General features: G+C 45.8%; 1 protein-coding gene across 1 annotated transcript in view; it reads right to left on the bottom strand.

The window, feature by feature from the left end:
* Positions 1-21,744, bottom strand: part of NIBAN1 (niban apoptosis regulator 1) — a 145,958-nt gene that overhangs the window by 15,207 nt on the left and 109,007 nt on the right. The window contains 4 exon segments of the mRNA XM_032463541.1: positions 2,486-2,673; positions 7,486-7,648; positions 7,946-8,050; positions 13,852-13,967. Coding sequence (XP_032319432.1) covers positions 2,486-2,673; positions 7,486-7,648; positions 7,946-8,050; positions 13,852-13,967 — 572 coding nt within the window.

Genomic DNA, 21,744 nt, shown 5'->3' with positions numbered 1-21,744 from the left:
TAATGAGTGACATCTCCCTCAGGAAACCCCAGAGGGTCAGGGCGCCCCCGGGTTCCTGCGCTCTCAGGGGAAAGCCAGAGCCCCCACAGTCCTCTGCGGCCCCGGCAGCGCCCACAGGGCTTCCCTCCACTCATGGATGAGGGGATGGGTGAGCTGGGAAGCAGCCTGGCCTGGAAGAAGCATCCAGTTTTATAACCTGGCATCCCCCCTCCTCTAGGCTATACAAGGGATAACTTGATCGATGAGGCCGTCCGGCTTCCAGCAAGTGGGAGAGCGACAGACCTCGTCCACTAAAGACGTCACGGGTTATCCCCGTCTTCTTACGCCGCGTGCGTCGTTGCCAACAGCACGCATCCTATTTTCCAAGCTGACCTAAAAGTCATTTTTAAAATTGAATATTGGAGGTCTGGAGTAAACAGGAGAGTGGGTGGAGAAAGAGAAGATAGAAAGAGAGGTGCTGAAAACGGAGGCTGAGGGAGAACTGGGGAGTAACACAGTAACAGCGTGAGTGTGGATAATACAGGGAGGTTCAGGTCACAGAAAAGAGAGAAATCTAGAATTCCAGATTTTTCTAAGCAGGAATTTAACAAGGGCCCACTCTCTTTGCTTGTAAAGGGAAAACATTACTGTCTTTAAGAAGTCAGCTCTGGAGAGCACCACTGAAGTAGAATTCATGATCAAAAGCATCCTGCCAAACTTGCCCCTTGTCACATCACATGTAATGTGTCTGTTTTTTTTTTTTTAAGTATCAATTAAACAGACAGGAGAGGAAAAACTGGTTACCATGTTGCTCTTATAAGACTGGCAAAAAGTTTAAACAAGTGATTCCCTAATGCTGATGGGAATTTAAGGGAAAAGTATTCTGTCGTGTACAACTGGTGAGATGTAAAATTCAAATCCTTTGTGGGGGATGCAAATGGAAGCGTCAGTTAACATGAGAAATAGTCCTGCCTTTCAACCTAACAGCCCTGTCCTAGGAATCTAATCCGTGGAAACAAAAGTATCAAAGTATCTGAACAGGGTGGGAAGGGACAGACTGGGAGCTCGAGATTTGCAGATGCTGACAGGCATATATAAAATAGATAAACAAGTTCATACTGTATAGCACAGGGAAATATATTCAATATCTTATAGTAGCTCACAGTGAAAAAGAATGTGAAAAAGGATATATCTGTTTTCACGTATGACTGAAGCATTGTGCTGTGCACCAGGAACTGACACAACACTGTAAACTGACTATAACTCAATAAAAAAAAGTATCTGAATATATGCAACAAGGTTATTTATCACAGCTTTGTTCATAGTGCCAACAATATTTGGATGGTTGGATAAATCAAGGTATGTCCACACATGAAATATTATGCAGCTATTACAAAAAAGATTTAGAGCTAGAACAGGTAAAAACAGTTTCATGGGGTATTTTTGAGTGAGAAAACTGATAAACAGAGCAATTTATATAATATAACCCCATTTTTCTAAGGGCAAACAATAGGAAAAAAAATAGCCTATAAAATGTGTGTTTTATATGATATACAGGCATGGAGAAAAAGCAGAGAATGGCACATGCTAAGCTGTTAACACTGGTTAACTGAGCGGGGTGTGAGGTACAGACAGAGGACAGAGAGTAAAGGAAAAGGCTGCAATAAGAAACCTCAAAATGTTTACAGACTGACCCCCTTTCTATACAATCACATGTGTGTGTGCATAAAAAAAGGAAAAGAAAAGAAACAGAAGCATCTGGTTTCATCCACTGCCTTGAAGGGATGTCCATCGTGATACAACAAGCTGCCCAGCTCTGTCCGCCAGTGAGCCCCAGCTTTAAGGGGCAGCAGGTCCTCTGGAGGTCTTGTTACAGCAGACCACTGGGCCCCACCCCGGAGCTCCTGGTCCTGTGGGTCACCAGCGGGGCCTGAGAACCTGCATTTTTAGCAGCTGGGTGATGCTGCCGCTGGTCCCATACTGTGAGGAAGCTGGTTTTCCTCATGAGTCTGCATTTTTGGAAACCAACCAACCAACCAACAAAGTTTATAGAAATGAGGATACATGCTTATATGTTTGTATGGATAAGGAGGAAGTGTATGAGGATGCATACTAAGCTGTTTATATTAGTTAATTCAGGGAGCTGGGAGGGGAGATGGCCTAGGAGCTGGTGGTGGAGTAGCACCAGGTAGGTACGGGCGATGGTGATTAATTTCGCCTTTATATTAATCTCGGAGTATACTGTTTCACTTATGAAGGCATATTATTTTTGCAACTTGAAAACCATCAAAAGAAATCAGGTAGACAGATGGATGAGTGGATGGTTGAAAAATGTGGTTGGATCAATGGAAGAAAGACCGGATGAACAGATGGAAGGGCAGATGAATGGAAGGAAGGAGGAAGGGTGGGAAGGAAGGAGGGAGAGGAGAATGAATGAATGCAGATAAAGACCCACAAAACAGGCAGCCCCAGGCAGACCACGCACACTCCTCCCCTTGTAGCCTACCTCCTTTAGCTGGGCACTGTCTTTGGCGGTCTGAAAGTTCTGGCTGAGTTCATCCACTTGTTTTTCAAAGAGTGCACGGACTTCACTGAATCCTGAGCTCACTGGTCCCATGAGCTCCTCCAGGATGGACGCCAGGAATGGCTGCACACTCTCCACACAGCTTCTCTCTGCTGGCTGGGCCACCAACGCTGAGGCAGGAAACAGTCAGAAAACGGGGAGTTAGGGCAAAAGTGGACCCAGAGGCATCGGTCCAGGGGCCAGGGCTGGACGGTGCCCCACGGGGTCCTTTAGCACAGCCAAGGCAAGTGTGGACGGGTGAGCCGGACCAGCACAGTGAGTCCTGTGCTGGCCTCCACTGGGACCGAAAACCACCAGACGCTTTGAGATTGGCACAAAGAGAGTCTCTCCTCTCCCCTAGATTTCCTGTCCTGGGATGAAATGCCTTTTTCTGCTTGATCCCCTGTGAATACGCAATGCCTAATACAAAAAGAGAGAAAGGGAGAAAGGAAGGAAGGACAGAAGAAAGGAAGGAAGGAAGGAAGGAAGAAAGAAAAGAAATAAAGGAAGGAAGGAAGGAAAGGAAGGAAGGAAGAAAGAAAAAGAAAGAAAGGAAGGAAGGAAGGAAGGAAGGAAGGAAGGAAGGAAGGAAGAAAAAAAAGAAAGAAAGAAAGAAAGAAAGAAAGAAAGAAAGAAAGAAAGAAAGAAAGAAAGAAAGAAAGAAAGGAGGGAAGAAAGAAAATGCTAATGGCCCATCTATTTACTATCAATCATCGTCATTATAAATGCATACAGTGTGTCTTCTAAAAACACAACTTACTCGGTTTTAACTCATTTCTCTAAGGGTGAATCAGTTGATATAACTCAATTTCCCTTCCCCCTCCTCAAGAGACTTTTTAAAAACTCAAGTACAGTCTTTTTGGGGGCAAATGGAAACAAATTCCAATCAGTTTGCTACCCTGCCTCCCATCCACACCCCTATTTTTTTTTAAAGACGCTATTTTTTCTGATAATCAAGGATGACGTGCTCCATGACAAAAACAGAGAGAGGATAGAAAACCATAAAGAGGGTTAGATGTAACTGTATTCTTACTTCCTGGAGGAAATACAGCTCTTTGATTTAGAAGAGGAAGAGCATAGTAAAGCTGTGAGTCAGTAAGTTTGGACAGGACATGGAAATCTGCATTTTTTTTTAAGTCCTAAGGTGATTCTCAGGACTGGCCAGGTTTGGAAGCAGCGATACAGTAAAGGCAGTCTGCGCCCACTTCGTGGATGGAAGGCCAGCTCTGCGCAGCCAGGGAAGTGACCCAGCCTTGTCATGGCATCACAGAACTGAGCAGGGAGGCATGAACTCACCCCATGTCCAGTCCTTCTTTTACAAAAGGCAGAAAGGGGGCCTGGAGATGTTAGATGACTTGACCAAGGTCACACCTTAATTTTCAGATCCAGAATTATTATTCATAAGTATTTCTTAATTTTTCTTGGCAAATAACTTGCTGATGGTGAGACAGATGGCTACATTCTCACTTCAATTTGCAGAAATATTTCACAGAGTTATGGAGGATCTGCCCACTAGTCTGAGACTCTGAGATGGCCAATGCTACTGGTATTATGAATAACTCATACATTTGGGGGATGGAAAATATTAACCAGGTCATAGAATTACCAGGGGAACAGAACACTTTCTATTGTATGGTTCAAATATGAAACAGTCTATGACTTCAAAAGATAACTTTCTTGATACCAAAATGCAAAATTTTTGCCAAAAGGATAAATGAAGTTTTTATCAATGAACTCTGAGAGAACTATTTGAAAAACATCTAATTGAAATTTCAGAATAATCATGAACATGGGTCATTAATATACAGTAAAGGCTTAGCAGCTGGCTGATGTCCCCCACGGGGTGGGGGCAGAGACAGGCACAGGGAGGGGTGATGGGAGGCCAAGCTCCTCTCTGCCCGACACCCCCCCCCCCGTGCCTAGGTGCCAGTGTGTGCTCCAGCCCTCTCTCCGTGCCTTTATTCAGGGTTCCTTCCACCTGTGCCTTCCTACCTCCACCTCTGCTTATCAACATCCTACTCACCTCCTCAAGGCCAAGTTCAAATTTCACCCATCTGGGACAGCTTAGTGCCTGGAACCACCACACGGCTTCCTGAACTACGATCTGCTGGTGTTTCCTTAACGATCGGATAAATTTTACCTCCCACACAGGTGCGCCCTGCTGCTTCTCAGGGACGCAGAGCTGCTGCTGTTGAATCACGTCTTGTGCCGTACGTTCATTCAGTTGCGCAGAGTGATTCAGAGAGGACGCCAGGCCCGGGGGCTGGACTTGGCCTGACTGTCACATTCTAGCTTTGGAATCTCAGGAAAGTTACTTACTCTCTACCTCAATTTTCTTATCTGTAAAATGGAGATCCTAAGAGTCATCACTCCGAGGGTTATGCTGAGGATTAAATGAGTTCACTCTGTTCAAAGTGCGCAGGCCCGTGTGGGACCCTCTGGAAGTACTCGGTACCTGTCAGCTCCGGCCCAACCTGTCAGCATTATCATTCTTCCCAATCAGCTGACACTAACCCAGCATTCTCACTGCCGGGGCCCACAGGGTTTTTTGATGTTGAAATGGTTTCTGCTTGGGGACCACGGCGCTCTCTGTTCTTGCCTCTCTTGTGGAAGTCACCGTATTTTTCCTTCTGTTTCAGTGTCTTTTATCCTCTCCTGTTTGTAAAATTATGTCTTCTTCTTTGACTCTTCAGAGACCTTGTATTCAGCAGGAGCAGAATAAATGCTTATTGAATGAATCCGTGCTTGTGGAGCAGAACTTACACCAGTTGCTTCACTCCCAAGGGTCATATGGGAGGAAATAACGAGGTGACTACTTTAATACTCTCAAAGTTTCTTCAAAATCCAAAGCCTTCTAACATGCAGCTTGACGTGCACTGTCTTATTTTATTAAAGATGGAGAACCAGAGGCCTGGTAAAAAATTTGTTTCTGATATTCTGTTTTAAAAAGACTTGATCGTGACTTCCTTTCAAGGCTTCCTTTAGGAAACAAAACCAAAAAAGTCCAGGGCAGAAAGTTTTTCCAGCTTATGTGAAATATACCGGAACCACAGAGACTCAGGCAAGAGAGAAAGACAGATTGGTTTAATTCAGGCCAGGAGAATGGCCACAGTTAGGCTCTGCTCAGCCCCAGAAAAGAGGTCTGTACTCGGTACAGGAGTTGAGTGTTAGTAGTTTTAAGTTGCAGAAACACACTCAACCCTAGATCAGCTGTGCTAATAGAGGAATAAGAGACCTGGATCATAGGAAACAGAAAACAGTCCGAAGTTAGTTCATATCTGGCTCAAATAAACAACAGATTCAGACACGCACAACTTTGCTCCAGGTGAGCCTCGCCAGTCTCCTCTCAGGAGGGCCTGTTAGAAGAGCCTGGAGCAAGCCGGGCTGCAGCTCGAACAGGGCCTGGGGCGCAGAGGCGAATCCACCAAGCCGAGAGCCTCAGCAGAGGCTAAGTCTCTTGAGCACAGGCGTGGACTCTTCCCGCTTCACCGCGAGAGCTCCGTCGTCTTGCTCAGAAAGCGCTGAGCGAGTATTTTTTTTAAATGAATGAGTGAGTGAGAAGTTTGAAGACTGGCTATGTGAGAAGACTGCTGATACGCGACCCCAGATGGGCCGGCCTGCTCTCCCCCTGAAATGACATTCAGTGCGGTGTGCTTTGGGGCTGCAGGGGTGCCCAACCGCAGAATTCTATCCTGTAGAACCCTCAGAAGCCATCTAAGGCCCCTGTGAGGAGACGGGCAGACTGTCTTCCGTCCAGGGCCACCGTGTGAACATTTAAGGCTTTGAGGTCTGTAAGGTGTCAGTTCCAACGACTCAGCTGTGACCTTGTGGCATGAAAGCGGCCACAGACAAGACAGATGAATGGGCATAGATGTGTTCCAATAAGATTCTATTGACAGAAACGGATGGCAGGCCAGATTGGGCCCCCAGGGCCACAGTTTGCGGACCCCAATCTCACAGGCCCTCGTGATTTAGGAGGAGGACACTGACGTCGAGGGACCGCCCTGTGTGACCAGCTGTAAGAGTGTAAGCTGTAAGACAGACAGTCACTGACTCATACGATGGTTCTCCCTCGGATTTTTTAAGGTTCAAAGCAATCTGCATTCAGTAGAAACCATACTTCAGACTCTGAATGCTGATCTCCTTCTGGGCTCGTGACGAGCAGTACGAAGCTCCCTCGTGATGCTGGACAGGGCAGCATCAGGACGGTGGCAGCCGATATACTGGCAACCGTCCTACACCTGCACGGCCATTCCAACTTCCCCTCTCAGTACAGTGTTCAATCAGTCCCACGAGATATTCCACACTTTATTATAAAACAGACTCGGTGTTGGGTGCTTTTCCTCAACTGCGGGCTAACAGAAGTGTTCTGAGCACATCTCACCATGCTGAGCCATGATACTCGGTAGGTTAGGCGTATGAAATGCATCTTCGACTTACAACGGGTTTATTGGGACGTCACCTTGTGTGTCAAGGAAGACCTGTAGGATCCAGATTTATTGACTCTACGCCAAAAGTGTTTTGTTTTTCTTGTTAAACGAAAATCTGCTAGCCCACGGATTCAGATATTCATCGTGCGTCTGCATGCAGCAGGCGTGGTACCAGGCCCTGGGAACCCTGAGTGAGCCAGGGCGGCCTGGCCCTCCCCTTAGGGAGCTTGCAGCAGGGGCAGGAGCGCGACAGTCTGGTGTAACAAGCACTACAGCGGGAGAGATGCAGGGCCCAGGCACACCCACGGCACAGGAGCGGCTCGTCACTGCAGTTTCCGTGGGCAGGCCTGGGCCCCTGAAAGCAGCCCCAGCTCGCTCCTGTTACGGCGGTGGTCACCTCCTCCCGAGCCCCTCAGTTTAGGTCTCCTCTAAAACCATCCATCCCAGCTCTGCGGGACAGCCCCAAACGCACAGCTCATTTAGTTCGTAGGAGCCTGGACTGTCTCCACTGACCTTTGATCTTTCCAGTTAAGAAGTTCTTTGAGTTCACAATCTGATCCATGTCTGAGCGGATGGTTCCTTCCAGGCCCTTGGCCAGAGCCCTGCATTCCTCCTTCAAGGCACTGAATCCCTCTGAAACTTGATGCCGAACCAGGGTGTAGGCCTCTTCCAGGAGCTGCGACAGAAAACACATAAATCGGGGCTCTGCCGTGCGTCAGCGCCCCACGGCGTCAAGCAGAGGGGGAAGGATTAATCACTGCCCATCACAACATAAACAAAACCGCGCGCACATTGCTCGTTTTTCTTTCGCAGTTAGAGTCTGTTTGGATTAGTCCTCATGTGAGTGACACCGAGCAGACTGGGCCTTTCCCCACGCAGGGAAGGAATTATGTATTAAAAAAAACCCTAAAAAGGGAAGGGAAGGGAACGTCCGTTTGGCGCAGCACAGCTGCAGAGCAAAACCATCGCTTACGCCGAACCAGGCCCTCTTCCTGTCGTTTCTCTTCCCCTTCATTTTGGGCAGGAGGTCTGTCTGAAGAGTCGGCAGGAGCTCCTCCATCACCAGGTTACTCAGGATCTGTCGAGAGGAAGAGGCCCCAGAGCTGGTTCAGCTGGTGACAACTAAATCTGAGCGCTGGGGCAACTGAAGGTGTCCTGACCGGCCCTCCCAGTCCTGGCTACGTAAGCCCGTGCTGGGCACACGGAATCTGTCAGGTTCACAGCTTGGCTCTGGTCTGAGGCCACAGACATCTCAAGGAAGACAATGTTAGAAGGGAAATATATACAAGATCTTGTGGTGGCTCACAGCGAAAAAAAATGTGACAAGGAATATATGTATGTACATGTATAGCTGAAAAATTGTGCTCTACACTGGAATTTGACACAACATTGCAAAATGACTATAACTCAATAAAAACATGTTTAAAAAAACATTAAAAAAATTCTTAAGCACCTGCAAGAAACAGTCACATCTGCAGACATTTTCCCATCGGAAAGGACTGATTCCTCAGATTCAAACTCCTCATATTCATTTCTTTTTCTTTTTTTCTTTGCCCTAACCCTAACCCTAACAAACTTCTCATATTCAAACTGCAGACTCTAGTGCACTTAGGATAAGAGGGGAACTTCAGTTACGGCGAAGGGCACCCTTAGCAGAATTGTGAAGGGGGTCAGCCTAGGTTTTGGTGGCTCGAGTCCTTGCCTGTGTCCCCCGAGACCAGTTCTCCTCAAGCCTTCTTGGGATCTCAGTATCTTCATGCTCTTTTTTCCCACTGCACCCTGAATCCCCACCTCTAGCTTCTTTAAAGTTTAGGGGGAGCAAAAAAGGAGTAACAAACACTTTGGAGCAACTGGCTATTTGTGGAATGAGCAGAATATGGGAGGGGACTGTCAATTTTCAGAGTGTCTTTAAAAAAAATTGTTCCCAGAATTTTTCTTGGCTCAATGAAAATATTTCTTTTGAATCTGAGCAGTCATCTCTCCGGCCACGCACAAGGCTCCACGTAGCCCTGGCCCTTCGTCTTCACACCCGCCGCCCTAGCTGGGGCAGCGCTGGTGTTTGGATTCACTTTTACCATGAGCCTTGGGGCTCACAGCTCAGCTTTCAACATCAGGCTCCAGCCCAAGATTTATAACAGAACAAGAGTTATTTGGGGGAATGGAGACAGGCAGAGAAGTAGAGAACCACTGGACATCTGTTCAACGGGAACAAGAGTTATTTGGGGGAATGGAGACAGGCAGAGAAGTAGAGAACCACTGGACATCTGTTCAACGAATTTAAAATAATATTTGTCCAAAGTAATTGACTTTCTCATAAAAGCTCATAAGCTTTGGGAATTAAGACAGGCTTTTCTCTGAGGTCATCGGTCAGCCTCATGCTAGTGGGAGCACTCACGAGCTCACTAGATTTTGCCTTTCACCAGGGCTCTGTTTACAGCGGGATGTGGGCTCCAACTGACCTGGGCAGGAACGCCCTCAGGGTGGAGGTGGGCCAGTCCCCCAGTCCCCCCTGGGCCTGGGGGTCCCTAGGAGAGGAGGCTTCGAGGGTCAGCGCATGAATGGGGCTCCTGTCATTTGCAACGTGGAACTTGGGTGTGACAAAGACTATAGTGGGGTAGGATTTCCACCAGGCTCAGTCATTCATCGGTGGGGGCGTTTTTACCTTTCTTAATCCTTCTCTGGGGGCCCCTCGAGAGGTGAACCAGCATTTTTGAGGAGTCTAAGAGGAAGTTGACATGTGCAAACTCCATAGAAATCAACAAGTCCAAAAATTAGAGTCAAGCACGTGATCAATAATTCATGAACCCCCAGCTGGCCCAGTGGGGTAAGTTCTTGTTTGGAACATGTCTGCCCAGGGGTGACGACAGTGTGGCAAGGTGAGAGGGAGCCGAGAGCCTGAGGACACTGAAGCCAGGACTTAAAATCTATGGGAAATATTATCTTTGTTGAAAAGTATTAAACTCAGGAATCCTAACAATTGTCTGAATTCATCCTTTTGCAGAGACTGGTTTGCCTCTGAGCCTGAGCAAGGAAGGGACTTGAAGGCTGAAAGCGTTCTACAGTCCAAAGGGAAAGAGAGCTCCACTTGGGTGGGCCTGTAGACTTCTGTCTTTCCCATACGACGTTCCAAGAAATGTGGTTCGATTTTATAACGTAGGAGCTGGAAAAGGAAACATGTCTGGGAAAAAAAAGGAGGGGGAGGGGAGTGGGTTGCAAGGGGGGCTGTGATTAGACAAGAGCCCCAGGGGCAGGCAGGGCCTGAGGGCCCCAGTGGCTCAGGCTTCTTCCTGGGACCCCCAGCCCCGGCCCACCTGGCCAAGCGCTGCTCCTCAGCAGCCCGGGGCCTGCTCCGGGCTCCCCGCCGCCATCGGCCGTCCCTGAGCAGGGTCCAGGGCACTCGGGCTGTTCTACAGAAAGTAGCTAATCTACTGTAAAGTAACATACGAATGAAGAGGCCCCCCCAACCTTCTCTCCCCAGGCTAGGATTCCACTGAATCTTACCATCAGGGACCTAAAAATATCACCTGTGCTTTGAAAAAGGGGTGTGTGTGTGTAAATGTAACTGCTGGGATTTAACTGGGAGATGAAACATCCCACTGCACATGTGAGAAACCCAACGTGCCATTCGGTTGATCAAGGCCAGCAAACCCCGGCTCACCCCCTGAAGGCCGCAGCTCGGGTGGCCTTCCAGATACTGCGGCCGTGACGGAAGGCGAGGCCGGGGGGGCCACCCCCTTGGCCTGACCGGGCTGTTGGCCTCGTGCCCTTTGTGTTACAGAGCAGCCGTGGGTGAAAGAATCCATTTAAAGGGGACACCTCAAGGTCATTAGCAAAGGACTACCCTGGAACATATGAACAAAGCCTAAAGATGTAAATGGTTTTCTGGTCTTGAAACCATCCTGATCTGTGGGAACTATGAGCTATTCTTTTGGCCTGTCTGGTTAATTTAAAGGCAAAAAATATATATATATACCACATAACTTATATTTACATGTCACAAAATTCTTTCCCTTATGACTTCATTTGATACATTTTTATTGACAAGCAAAAATACATTGACGCTTTTTACTGGTGTACAAATATTTTCACCTTAAGAATCTGTCAGGCAAGTTATTCTAAGATACTTGCTTTGCCTGGACACTTGCCTAAAATAGCCATCACCACCAGGGCAAGTCATTCTTGCTGTGTGAGTCATTACTGTGAAGATAATCACATAACAATGCTGAAAATCTTCTGAACACAGCCCCCTAGGGTAGGGGGTTAGGGCAATGTTGTGAGTAAGCTCTCAGCAGACATAAAAAAATGCAAATAAACTCAGTGCTTTAAACAAAAGATGTCATATTCTCAAACTCAGCTATGCCGTGCCATTTTCTTTAGCTATGCGGCAGCTTCCTGACCGCTTTTTCTGTGTGAGTCCCAGGACAGACGCTGCTTCTGCCCCGTATGTAAGTGGTCATGACGAAGCTGGCTCCTCCCAGGCCCCGCACGGGCCAGTCTTGGAAAGCATTTCCTTTCACCAGCTTCTCTAGGGATCACCTGACATGGCTCAAAATGCATTTCTGTCACAGACTGGCTTTGTGACTTTGGACCAGCCTCTCTGAATGTCCTTTCTCTCACCTGGACAAATAATCGTGAAATGCCCTTCCAGTGCTCACAAAGACACTCAGATTCCTGGGGGAGCGAAACTTTTTATTAGGTGCCTTGATAACTTCAGCTTTTATTCATTTCTTCTCTGGTTTTTGTTCTGCCTTGTTTTCCCACTTAAGGTATTTTTTTATACCGCAAAATTAGCACCTTCCTACGACTGCTTCGTGCTAACGTTTTGCGATATCCAGATACGTACAGAACCACGCCTGTACCCACACATGCTTCGAAGGCTGCCTTGTTCTCCGGATGTTTCTAGGTATGACTCGCCCCCCCCGCGATGCCAAGGGATGAGCGACTGCACCCTCTTGCACCTTACAGCGCTTCGCACACAGCAGCCCCAAGCAAAGAGCAGAAGGTCAGCGGAAGAAAACTAAGTCAATGCTCAACTCACAGAAAGGACTCACTAAGCACCTGCTTCCAAGGGCGTCGTGAAGGAATGTGAGCTGGTGTGAGATTTCAAATGGGAGGAAAAGGAGCAAAGTACATGTCCAACTTGGGACAGCCACACGGTTGATGCTGACCTTTCACTGGACCAGGAGTCAGAAGCCATCGTTTCTTGGCCATTTATCCACTTGGTGCATGACCCTGGGACAATCAGCTGCTTAGGGCAGAGACCACTCTGCCGTGCCCATCTCAGGGTCACTAGCACCCAGCATGGTGCCTGGCATAGAGTGGCTCAATAAATGATTGTTGAATGAATAAAACTGGGCAAGTCACTTAATTGCTATATGTCTCCCTCAGTTTTCTCATCTATAAAGTAGAGATGAGAACTGCTCCACCCATCTCATGAGGCTATGGAACAGACAGAGTTTGGACTTGAACATAAAAAGTATCACAGAGACATTTTACCACTGGTATATCCATTAAATATGGTTGTTTCTCTGACAGGCCACTCAGTGGCAAATGGTTCGGCCTCCCCTATGCTTTCATTTTGCTTTGTGGCCTAAGTACAGTTAGGCTTTAATCCTCTCTGATTTATAAGTGGATGTGTTTCCTCCAAATAGCAGAAACAAAGAATTGGTTAAAGTTCTTGAGTTAAGTTTCAGGATGGGAAATAAATGAGTTTAGAATCCACCAAGAAAAGGGGAGGAGGAGGAGAGGGACGAGGAGGGGTCAGGGGAAGGGAGGGGGACAGGGAGAGTGAGGGGAGAGGGGAGGGGAGGGGAAAGGAAAAAGAGGGAGAGGAGGAGGGCATGGGGGGGGAGGAAGAGGAGAAGATGCTGAGTCATATGGCAGAACAATAAAGAAAATGTTTTCGGCTTTAGGTGTTTAATGACCATACAAAAGCAAGATGCCATCTGGCACCTTCCAAATATTGTTTCCTTAAAAACAAAATTTCACTGACCCCAGAAAGAGGTATTCTAGGATATGAGGGGAAAATCAAAGAACACTCTTGGACCCTGTGTGCCTCTAATTAAATAATGCCCACACCCAGCCTTCTCCTCCTGACTGCATCAGCCGGGTGATGGGTGTCCTCACAGAGGACGGGTCACATCGTGCAACACAGTTCCCTTGGAGATTTGTAACAACGTGCCCGGTACAAGCCAACCAAGACACTTAGCCCATGACCTGCACCTCATCAGGATCGTGGGAAACTATACGGAACCACAGGGGACAGAGCACTAGAAAAGGTACGTGAAACACGCAGAAGACTTTCTAACGCTTTTAATATGTGTCCTTCAATTAGGTCATTTATAAACCATTCCATAGATAAAGACAACTATGTGCCAAATACTCTTCCAACAACATCTCATTCAATTCTCACAGCCCGGCAAGGCAAACATCATTCTTAATTTTTTCAGACGGAGTACCAGGAGTACCACTAGGGGACTAAAAGAGGTTAAGGATCCTGGCAGGGTCTAGCCCAAGTCTGCTGACCTAAAGCCTCACCACGCCCTTTGCACCATGCCTCGCTGCTCACATTTGCTTCCAGGCTGGAAGCATGAGGTCATCGGAGAGAATAATGCTTTTTCCAGAAAGAAAAAAAAAAGAAAAAATAGAAGTAGCTTTTCCACTGTGGTTGCAGTGTTTGGGGCTGCCCTGTTTAGTTCCTGGTCTGGAGGTCTCTGCAGAGGCTGCCCAGTAGCTTACTGACCAAACACTTCTAGGCAAGGAGAGAAATGGCCTTTGGAACCAAATCTTCCATTCTTGCAACTTTTTTTAAAATTGTTTTCTATGACCCTGACCTCCTGCCACTCAGAAAAGGATCCAAAATTCTGAGCCCCATGTTACCTGGATTTCATCTCCAGTAATCATTTCGCACGAGCCATAGTGTCCCTTCTCCTGTCGGAAGAATTGCACAGCTTCCAAAAAGGCCTGGGCTTCAAACGTTGTCTGCTTCGTGTAATCTAAAAGGAAGAGGCAAGCACATTTAGCAAAGAAACAATACTTGATCTTACATTTTCCTGTGGTTCTTCAAGTGTAGTGGATCAGAGACCTAGCGTTACCTGAATGTTACAAGGGGTGGGATTGCGAGACGCAGACAAGGTAAACAAGAACTGAATTCAAAGTCCATTTGCAGGTGTGCATCACATTACTTGCTACTAAACCAGCTGACGAATTCTGTCAGTTGCTGGACATACTGGTTAGGACCTGAGCAAATCTTTCCCTCTTCCTCTCTCTTGTAAATGCTTCCTTCAGGCACCAGGCACTCTGTGGCTTTATGCCACCAACCACAACACCCCACTGGGGCCGACCGTTCCTTAACAGAGCTTCACGTACCCAAGGAATCTCTCCCAGTTTCTCAAACAAAACTCCAAGTTTTCTGTGACCTGATAGCAACTTGCTGTCCAAAGGACATCAATATAATACACTGATTTATGCAAATGAAGGATGATACTTGCTAACACTTACATAGCAAGATGCTGTTCTTCTAAGCATGTCACAGATTTCACTGAAACCTCACAAAATCCTCTCAGGTGCGTGTTACTGTCACCTGCAGTTTCTAGGTGAGGAGACTGAAAGTGCAGAAAGCGGACTTAGTTGCCTAAGGTCACACAGCTAGTCGGGGCGGGCACGCAGGGTGCCTGCCGTCGGCGCCTGCCCCTAAGGGCTGTACGGTATTACCTCACGTACGAGGTTTTGCGTTTGCCTTTCTGATACATTTAAAAGGTGTTATATCTGAGAAATAATACACTACCACGAAGGGGTGGATATCTAATGGTAGACTTTATGTGTGCCGAACAGCTTTCCCAGAATTCCGCAGATCACACCAGGCATGCGAATAGCTTCACTTCTGCTGTGGACTGAATGCCTGTGTCTCCTAAAATTCATATGCAGAACCCCAGTCCCCAGCGTGATGGTATTTGGAGATGGAGGCTTTGGGAGGTCGCGAAGGCAGAGCCCTCATGTCGGAGTCAGAGCCCATGTAAGAAAACTGTCTCTCTGTCTCTCCCTCTGTCTCTGTCTCTCTGTCTCTCTCTGTCTCTCTCCAGACTCAGGCTCTGCCCCCGCCTTGATCCCGGACTTCCAAGACGCTGGTGTGTGTTAGAGCAGTCCAAACTGAGCAGCAGGACTTTCAACACATAAGACTCGCTCATGGAGGACACAGTGATAACTGAATTACAGAAATCTTAGCAGGGAAGTGAATTCTAGAAGTAATCTAATCTAACAATAAGGAGATCAAATCTTAGAAAGGGGGAATAAAGTGGGTAAAGGGACGTGACTGAAAGGGCAGAGCCTTCTGCCTCCGGCTCTCCCCCGACAGGACCCGGAGCTCTCCTGCCAACAGCACATGGTCTGCATCAGCAGGGCAACGCCAGATCGGCCCGCTGAAGGCAGCTGGTTCACCGGGGGGACCTTCAGGGCTTTAGCCAGTGGGATTGCTCAGTCAGGGACGGAAAGGTTGATATGAGGACTGGGCAGAACCAAAAGAGGGTCAGTCTGCTCCCAAAAGTGACAATCAGCTAATAGATCGCACATGACTCTTGTGAGATTGGCTTACGGGGTCATAAGGCCCAGAACTCGAAGGAGAAAGCACAACTCCAGGCACCGCCTCCATAGATTCAAGCAGAATTCTTCACGGTGGGGGAACCAGGAAGCCAGAAGCTCCACCTTCAAAACTGTGGGACAGCAACTGACATTCCTAACGTCAGTGTGAAGCTTTGGTTAAAATCTAAACCAGAAAAAGGGCATGCCAAGAATCCGGTTTTTAAATTGAAGCATTTTCTTCCTTGTTATTTTTTTCTGGTTTGGCAATTGGCTTAGAGTTTCATCTTAGAGGTTCGGAAAACACAAATTAAGGTCTTGGTGTAACATTGACAAGCAGGGGGCCGTGATATGGGTTCAGCCCACTGGGAAGAAATACACCAACAGGGACGGAAGCTGTAATTATGACACTGAGACTCAAAACTGACTCATGTGCTCTTATTTTTAACAGCTGTTTTCATTTCCAAACTCAGGAAACAAAGAGATGGAAGAAAATGCGGTGCATTGATGGAGTGAGCGCTGCCAGGCCTGTGAGCCTGGGAGCGAGGTTTTAAGTTCTTCACGTCCCTACATGGAGGATAGATTTACTTATTTCTCCCCCAGCTGACCTCAGTAACTAGTGTTTCAGGAGGTACCTGAAATCCTGTCCATGCCATCTATATCTATGTCAAAGCCAGTGATGACACTCCCACTGAGGTTGCTTTTTCAAAGATCTTTGGAAAAAATAACTGAAGAAATGGGATTTGAGGGCAATGATGTGGGAGTTAGAGAGATGTCAAAGAAGAAATAGAAGAGCTAGAAGGTAGTAATGGTGCGGGATGAGGCATCTTAATACAGGCAGAGAAGAAATGTGGTAGTAATCCAATAAAGGAGCATGAAGGAAATTGCAGTCACTGAACATAGCAGTGAAGTTTAAAAGAATGAGGGCAAGGATCTGAACTCTGGACTCTCCCATTAAGACAGACTTAAACTGGATTTTAACTAACTCCTTTTCCATAAGGGAAAAAGGATCTAATCACTGATTCATCATTACATTTTCAGCTTATAAACTGATTAATTTATATAAAACTTTTAGACCAGTATCTGCCACATACTAAGTTGCTTTACGGATATTGGTTCTCATAATTGTAAACAAAGTTCAACGGTAACTGCCAGGTCATTAAGGAAATAAAGAACAAAGGCTTGCTTTGTGAAAGACAGAACTGCATCGCCATGGTAATGTGAGCTTCATTTCTTCTAAGCTGTTTGCAGAGGTACTGCTGACCTCAGCCAGATTGTACAGGTGTTTGAGAGAAACCAGATTATCAGCTCTTTAATCGACTTCCTGCCACAGATCCCAGGGGAACAAGTTCCAGGATCACAATCAGCCACTTGCTCTCCTGCCAACGAGAAGTTGAGAGTCAGTTCAATGGCCCCCAGAATCAACAATGGTTTTTGATCTTTAAGCCTTCTTCCTGCCAGCTGACTTAGAAAAATGGCAGGCATCAGTTCAAACTCTATGCTCCCAACATGCCACAGTTATGAGGATGCTCAAGGAGGCAGATGTGCTGCGGAGAACTTAGGCTTCATTAAAGCCAGCTCCTTTGCTTTATGGATGAGGAAACTGGAACACGAAATAATTAATTTCATGGTTGAAGGTCACACAGCTGGTCAGAACCAGAGCCAAGAGTTGAAAAAGTGGCTCCGGCATGTCATAAGGAGGCTTGGCCCTCGTGCTTACTTAAATCATAGACTATGGGTGTTCGAAGTGATCTCAGAAGTCACCCACCCCAAGCTTGCTCAGTGCTGGGAGCCTTCAGAATCCCAGACAGACACTCGTCCAGCCTTAGCTTGAATATTTCCAGTGACAGGAAGCTCACAGCTTAATGAAATAGTCTTTTTTGTCACTGAACTGCTGTAATTATTTGAAAATTTCCCCTTGTGTTGAGCCAAAATCTGTTTTCATGAACTCTTGCTCACTAATCCTGCCCCTGCCTTGCAGAGTAAAATGGACAAAGAAGAATAAAATTACTCTTCTTCCACATGGTAACTCTAAAAGATAACCACAACCATTATTTTAACAATAACTATTATTGTTATTTTCCTGCAATCATTCTTTAAACAATATAGTTTTTGGATCTTTTAAACGTGACCCTCCCTTTTCCTTTTTTCCCTTAGACAATTCCAACCTGTCAACATCTTCCTTAAATTTGGACCCTATACTGAACATAATACAAGAGGTATTGCCTAACTAGTGCAAATTATGTAAGTAGAAAGATGACTTTCTTTTTTCTGGTCCTTAACCTCTTTTTTTTTTTTTTAATTGAGGTATAGTCAGTTTACAATGCTGTGTCAATTTCCAGTGTAGAGCACAATTTTTCAGTTATACATGAACATACTTACATTCATTGTTGCATTCCTTTTCGCTGTGAGCTACCACAAGATCTTGTATATATTTCCCTGTGCTGTACAGTATAATCTTGTTTATCTATTCTATATATGCTTGTCAGTATCTACAAATTTCGAACTCCCAGTCTGTCCCTTCCCACCTCCTCCCCTCTGGCAACCACAAGTTTGTAGTCTATGTCTGTGAGTCTGTTTCTGTTCTGTATTTATGTTCATTTTTTTAAATTCCACATATGAGCCTCTTTTTTTAATACAACAACATCATATTGTTGGCTCATACCTTTTCTGTAGTCCAGTAAAACCCCTATACCTTTTTCATATAAGACCCTTGTTAATCTAAGCCTTTTCTAACGGATACTTCTGCTTTTGATTTTGAAGTGCAGGTTTTAACATTGCCTTTATTAAATTACAACTTACCACAATCAGTTCTGTGCCCCAGAGCCTGCCAAAGCCATTACAAAACTGTAACTCTGTCCCCAGACTCCCTTTTACCTCGGCATTGTCCAAAAATCGGGTGGGCTTGCCTTCTGTATTTCTATCCAACTCACTGATAAAACATTCATCAGATCAGGGCTGAGGACAGAGCCCTGAGAAACCGTAAACATTTCAGGAGACGTGTGGGAGACACATCTTGGCCATTCACTCAACAGCCACATCATCAGGACCGAGATAGATCTATTTTCCATGGTCTCTCCTAGTTCTCATCTGTGCAGCTGCATGGAAAACTCGTATTTGGGAGACATGATTAAGGATTTTGCGAGAGAAGGAAAGTTTCTCTAGACCCCTTGGGGACAGTTATTCAGGGAGCCAGCCAAAGAGAAACTGCTTTTGTTTTTCCCCACTTGCATGGATTTACGGCACGCCTGAGTCAGCTGAAAGGCTCAAGCACCAAGGCCTATGTAGTCATCCTGGGCTCTGCCTCTGGCTGCTGTGCTGGGACTCCCTGACTCAGGCTGGGTTTGGAAGCTGCCTTGTTATTTCATTTTATTGGTAAGTGGTGCCAAGCCATGCTAGCTGATCTGCCTGGTGACCTGTCAAGGTTATGTAACAGTATGACTCACGACACTGCTATGGGGTTCATCTCACTAACGTGTACGTCAGAACTGTCTTCAGCGTCAGGTCGTCCCTCGGCTTTTCTAGGAGAGCTGCAGCAAGGTGGCTTGCCCTAGCTTCTCCAGAACAGCGAAGGGGCACAGGGGAACAGAACTGACATTCGCTGAATACGATCATGGAGTAGAAACCACGTGAGATGTTCACGTGATCTCAATGTAATCCATCCGACAGTCCCATTAGGCAGGTATCACATTCGCACTTTAAGACTGACAAACTGTTTCAGGAAGGTTCACTAACCTGTTTAAGCTAGTCTCTGGTCAGGCCAGTCCCGTTCGCTCCCTGTTATAACACTCTAGGTTTGGTTTTTTTTCACTTTTTATTTTGAGATAATTGTAGATTCATATTTTTATAAGAAATAACTTATTCCTTATAAAACTTAGAGCTTATCTGCTATATCCCGAGATAGCCAACACGTCCTCGCCCAGTTCTCCCTGATGGGCGTGTTTTGCAAAAGCGGCGCCACAGGGTCACCGGCAGGAAACTAACACTAACGCAGCCCGGCCGCCTGATCAGATGTCATCAGTTTCACAGGCTCAGACACGTGCGTGTGTCTGTGCATGTGTGCTGTGGCTTAGCTTTAAAATGACTTTAAATTTCATTTCCTCCTCAAAGTTTAGAATCATGTAATTCTAGACATTTAGCCCAAAGCACTCATTTAATCAGTGAGCAGATTGAGGGCCAAACAGACTGCGACATGACATTATTAAAAACAAAACAAAGAAACCTCCCTCATTGGAATTAAAAATGAATGCTGCACAGCACAGGGAACTATATTCACTATCTTGTAGTAACCTATAATGAAAAAGAATATGAAAACGAATATATGTATGTTTACGTATGACCGAACTATTATGCTGCACACCAGAAATTGACACAACATTGTAAACTGACTATACTTCAGTAATAATAATAATAATAAAATATACATATATATAAACATTGTAAACTCACTATACCTCAATAAAAAAGAAATTAAAAAAAAAACCCTTAGAATGTCCTGCCTGAAAAAAAAAATAACGTCAGTGGCTGGGCACAGCTCAGTGGTCAAGGGCATGCTTAGCACGTATGAGGTCCTGGGTTCAATCCCCAGTACCTCCACACACACACACACACAAAGATATGTTTCAAATAAATATTAAAAAAATGAATGATGTCTGTTCAAATGAAATGGTAGTAGTTTTTTACTAAAAATCTTATTTATGCATGACCAACATTAGCAAATATTCATTGCCAAATTAAATAATAACTCTATGACAATTAGCCCCAGGATCACCTAAGAGTCTCTAAGTCACATTTTATAAGACGCTAGCCTAAAATACTCATGTGCTGGCAAAATCCTATCTGGGTTAGTGAGCACAGCCCCACCAGGAAGAGAAGAGGACTAAACGAAGGAAGAACACGCACCTCATGGAGCTCCAGGGACTCAAGGATGAATTACAACGGCGTTGCCCCAGGTGCAAAATCAAAGACACAAGGGCTTACTCTGAGGACATAAAAGTCTTCTTAAATAAATGGAAGAAAAGTGTTTCCATTATTTTGATATTTTGATTTGTTTTAACCACAGAGAAAAACTCTGCTAGCCTCATCCAGCTAAAAGCAATGGTCTCACGAATTCTTAACTCGTCAATAAATATCAAAAGGCTGTTTGTCAACAGAGAAAAGGAAGTGCTGATTACTAGCACACGTGAGGACAAACTACCCTCTTTTCCTTTAGCTAGACTTAGTAGACTGGCAGAGCAGCTCCCACTGACTTTGGAGACGTCCTGTATCTAGATCTTAGCAAGGCAAATACTAGAGTCTTGTATGATTTGATTGATACACTGAAGAAATTTAGATTGGTTGATAATGCAAATAAACATAATCAAATAGTTAAACAACCTAAATGATGGGTGCTGGTTAAAAGAACTGATATTACTAATATCCTGGAGGAAAGCATTTTCAACTTGGAAAAGGCAATTATCAACAGATAGATAGGTAGGTAGGTAGGTAGGTAGGTAGGTAGATGATTAGAGAGAGAGAGACAGAGAGAGAGAGAACCCCAGGGTCTCCCTTAACTGTGAGCTCAGCAGAGGTCAGCGGTGTGATACAGCTGTACACAAAGCAGGTGAGACTGAACCACAGGAATGTGAAAAACACTAAGGACAAGGGAGACCACAGATGGGTTCTCAGATACACTCCTCTGAGCTCATCATTGCACACTTCCAGCTCATGCTGAGCAGCAGACTATTTGACCAAAAAATTAAAAATAAAGAAAAGAAGGTGGAGTACTTCTGGAGAAGACCAAGCAAATGAGGAATTTCACGGTTGTGGGAAGAAATCTGCATCTCTGTGAAGATCCGCCATGTTCAAAAGAGGACTGGATGTGCCGTATGGCGGTTTGGGTACCAGAGTCAGGATGCTGTGGTCCAAAGCAGAGTCTGGCAGATTTGGGCTCAATATAGGGAACGCATTTCTAACATTAAGATTTATCTTAGACTGAAATAGGGTCCAATAAGATGTCAAAAGATCCCCTCCGAGAAGAGGTGCTCCTTGTAGAAGGCGTTCAGACTGTTTAAAATCCCTGTTGTACACGGTCCTGACGTCACGCACCTCCTCCCCACAGCTTAGAACAGTTATCATTTCATAGTTGATGGTGTCATCATTTAAATACGCCTTCCCCCTAGACCATAAGCTCTCAGGGGACAGGGGGCAGTCGACTGC

The sequence above is a fragment of the Camelus ferus genome, chromosome 21, assembly GCF_009834535.1.
Source record: "Camelus ferus isolate YT-003-E chromosome 21, BCGSAC_Cfer_1.0, whole genome shotgun sequence".
NCBI lineage: Eukaryota > Metazoa > Chordata > Mammalia > Artiodactyla > Camelidae > Camelus > Camelus ferus.
This window is presented reverse-complemented; position numbering and strand designations above follow the sequence as displayed.